The sequence below is a fragment of the Pteropus alecto genome, unplaced genomic scaffold, assembly GCF_000325575.1.
Source record: "Pteropus alecto unplaced genomic scaffold, ASM32557v1 scaffold78, whole genome shotgun sequence".
In the NCBI taxonomy this organism is placed as follows: domain Eukaryota; kingdom Metazoa; phylum Chordata; class Mammalia; order Chiroptera; family Pteropodidae; genus Pteropus; species Pteropus alecto.
The window spans coordinates 18874006-18877236 of NW_006443124.1; the positions used below are offsets into that span (position 1 = coordinate 18874006).

Below are 3231 nucleotides of genomic sequence, written 5' to 3' on the forward strand. Positions count from 1 at the left end.
GGAGCACCACATAAATACAACATTAGGAAGTTAGCTCTTAGCATTTATATTCTTAGTGAGAACAGAGGTAGGACACATCATTAAATCTTTCTGGACTTAAGGAAGATGACTTCTGTTCTGAGACTCCAATGAAAGGATGAATTGCTTGGTTTGGTTGTCTGTATCCTTAACTGTTGATGTGGGAATAAATCAATATTAGACATAAAAAAATAAGTGTCTAACAACTAAATGTCAGAAGATGGAATAAAAAATGCTCCAGAGCACCAAACTAAAACTTTCAGTTATTTTCCTTAGAGTGCAAAATATACTAAATCATATTGCTTTGCTTTACACACACACACACACACACACACACACACACACTGTGTGTGTGTGTATGTAAAATATAGATACAAACACACATATATAGATACAAATACACATATATAGATACACGTGTGTGTGTGTGTGTGTGTGTGTGTGTATGTAAAATATAGATACAAGCACACATATATAGATACAAACACACACACACACACACGTGTGTGTGTGTGTGTGTGTGTGTGTGTGTGTGTGTGTGTGTGTTTGTATCTATATATCCTTATTACCATTTACCAGAACCCTGTGGACAGGAGATGTGACATTGGTGACAGTGAAGGAATGGTTGAGATCTTTGCCTGGGGATTGTCTTTTTCCAACATTTTTCTTTATTATCTTAAAAGCAAGTCAATATGTTTAGCTTCATTTTATTCTTGCACGGAAAAAAAAGGGCACTTACACAGCTTTGTGTGAAGGCACCTGACTCTAGAAGCAAGTAAGAAATATAGATCTCACCTTTTTTTAGCCCAAATACCAGTCAAGAAACTTCTGCTCCCAAATGTGGAAGACAGCTTTGCACACTGGTCATTGGGGGATCAAGCACTTTCCATGGTTCATGAGACATAAGCCATGCTATAAGACTTTTCCCAAACTGTGGTACCCCTTCCCTGAAATAAATTGAAGTAGAATAGCTTTTAAGTATATTTTGAACCTGCTAGGTAGGACATTTATAAACTTCTTCCTGTCATTTTATTTTGTGGAATAGAATGTTTGTATTGGGAGAAAAACAGAAGTTCAAGGAATTCAGCTTTGTTGTCAGAAACAGAAGTGCTCAACCCAGTCAGCTGAATCCCAGATAAATATGTATTGGGTTTGACCACATGTCCTTGTGTTTATCTGCCCTGTCACTCAAAAATATTTCTGGTTTGTCACCTTCCCCAACCCTCCCTGCCCTGCACCTTGAGGGCACATGCATTTCTCCCTTGCACAGAAAATTTACAATAATCTCTCATGTGAAGAATGTCCTAAAATTTTGTTATGTATGTATTTTGTAGATGAAAACATATCTTCAGCATAATCCTCAACTTATTTTGGATTTAAAAAGAAATTATGCTTTTGTTTTCCAGAGATTTAGGGATGACTTAGCATACAATTTCTAATTCCCAGCTCTTCATGTGTGTTTTTTTTTAGTACATTTCTTATCCCTTACTTTCCTTCCAATTTTAAATGTCTGTGTCTAAATAATTTTCCACTGTGCTAGTTCAGTTACCCAACCAAACCAATTAAAATGTGATGGGTATACTAGTAAATTTTAAAGCCCTTAGGTTGAAATGTTAAGACAGTGTATTTCCACATTTATAGATTCAGCTACATTCACTCTGTTTTCTTCTCTGCTGAAATGTGAATGTTTATGTGGCAAAAAGTAACTAGACATATACAAAATATTCAACTTTATTCTACTAATATAAACCTTAATGGAAATATCTATTTCCATTAAGTCCACTATAATAATGTATTCTTAAAAATAAACGGTTGAAACTTAAAAAAAATCTTCATGGATTATTTTTGATAATGGAAGAGACAATATCAAGAAATAACTGAAATTTTAAGTAAAATAAAAGTATTTAAAATTTAATAATTTCAATGGCTTTTTCTTTAGTTTTATAATATAGTTTCCTTATTTTAAGGATTAGGAACCAAGAACCCAATTCAGTTTTTATTTTTTCTTAAGGACCTTTTGAAACCTGGAACATTTTTGGACTTTCACGGACTGGAGATGACACTTATCTTCTTTGTGGTTGAACAAAGTATCAGTGACTCAGTTCCCTTTCTTGGGGAAACTTCATCATCATCATGGTTACTACCTCCTCCACCTAGACTATTGCCACTCCAAGGACACTGTCATCATATGTGCTACCTCCATCCTCATAGCCACCACCACCACCATCATCAATGCTATGGTGCCTAACTCCTGGAGGCTCACAGTCTGCGTGTGGGCCTGACCTTCTCATGGAAGCCTGGGGAAGATATGCATGTCTCACCAGATGTATGTATACATGAGCTGAATTGGGGTACCAGGGGTCCCACTGCAGTTTCCAGTATGGCAAGACCAGAACCGAGATCTGGACATCAGATCAGGGCTGATTTAGACTGAAGCGGAGCTAGTGATTAACACCCATCATGTGCTTGTGGTCTGACTTGATGTTAGGCAACATCCCAACACCTTCTTCAGAGCGCACAGCACCTCTTTGTTCCTCAGACTGTATATAAGGGGGTTTAGCATGGGGGTGAGGATGGCACCAAGCATGAAGAGAACCTGGTCTAGTTGAGGACTGTGGTAAGAACTAGGCCTCATGTAGACCAGTATGGCTGGACCAAAGTAGAGGCTCACCACAGTCAGGTGGGAGGAACAGGTAGCCAGGGCTTTGTTCCTGCCCTTGGGGGACTGTATGCGGAAGACGGCAAGGAAGATGAAAGCGTAAGAAGACAGGATGAAGGACAAGGGGACAAGGAGTACCACAATACTTGTCATCACCACAGCCTTCTCGTAGGCAGAGATGTCCTCACATGCCAATTTTAGGATGGCCATGACCTCACAGAGGAAATGGGAAATCTCTCTAGAACCACAAATGGGGAAATGCATGGCATAGGCTGTGTGTGCGAGGGATGTGAGAGCGCCCACAGTCCAGGATATGGCAGCCATCTGCAGACAGACCCTCTGGTTCATGATGAGGGCATATCTCAAAGGGTTGCAGATGGCTATGTACCGGTCATAGGCCATGAGGGTGATGAGGATGCACTCAGCGATTCCTAGAGTCAGAAAGAAGAAGATCTGAGTTCCACAGGCCCCTCGGGAGATGTTTCTCCTCCCTGAGAAGAAGTCAGTTGCCATCTTGGGTACAGTGCTAGAGATTAATGTCAGGTCCATGAGGG

The 3231-nt window shown here is 39.7% G+C and overlaps 1 protein-coding gene across 1 annotated transcript; it reads right to left on the reverse strand.

Moving 5' to 3' along the window:
* Positions 1 to 2476: 2476 nt before the first annotated feature.
* LOC102889525 (olfactory receptor 56) lies at positions 2477 to 3226 on the reverse strand. Its single transcript, XM_006923382.1, has one exon. It carries the CDS (start codon positions 3224 to 3226, stop codon positions 2477 to 2479), a length of 750 nt encoding a protein of 249 aa, XP_006923444.1.
* Positions 3227 to 3231: the final 5 nt, after the last annotated feature.

Excerpts from the sequence above, each read along its gene's own strand:
- LOC102889525 (XM_006923382.1), bottom strand. The coding sequence starts at position 3,226 with ATGGACCTGACATTAATCTCTAGCACTGTACCCAAGATGGCAACTGAC.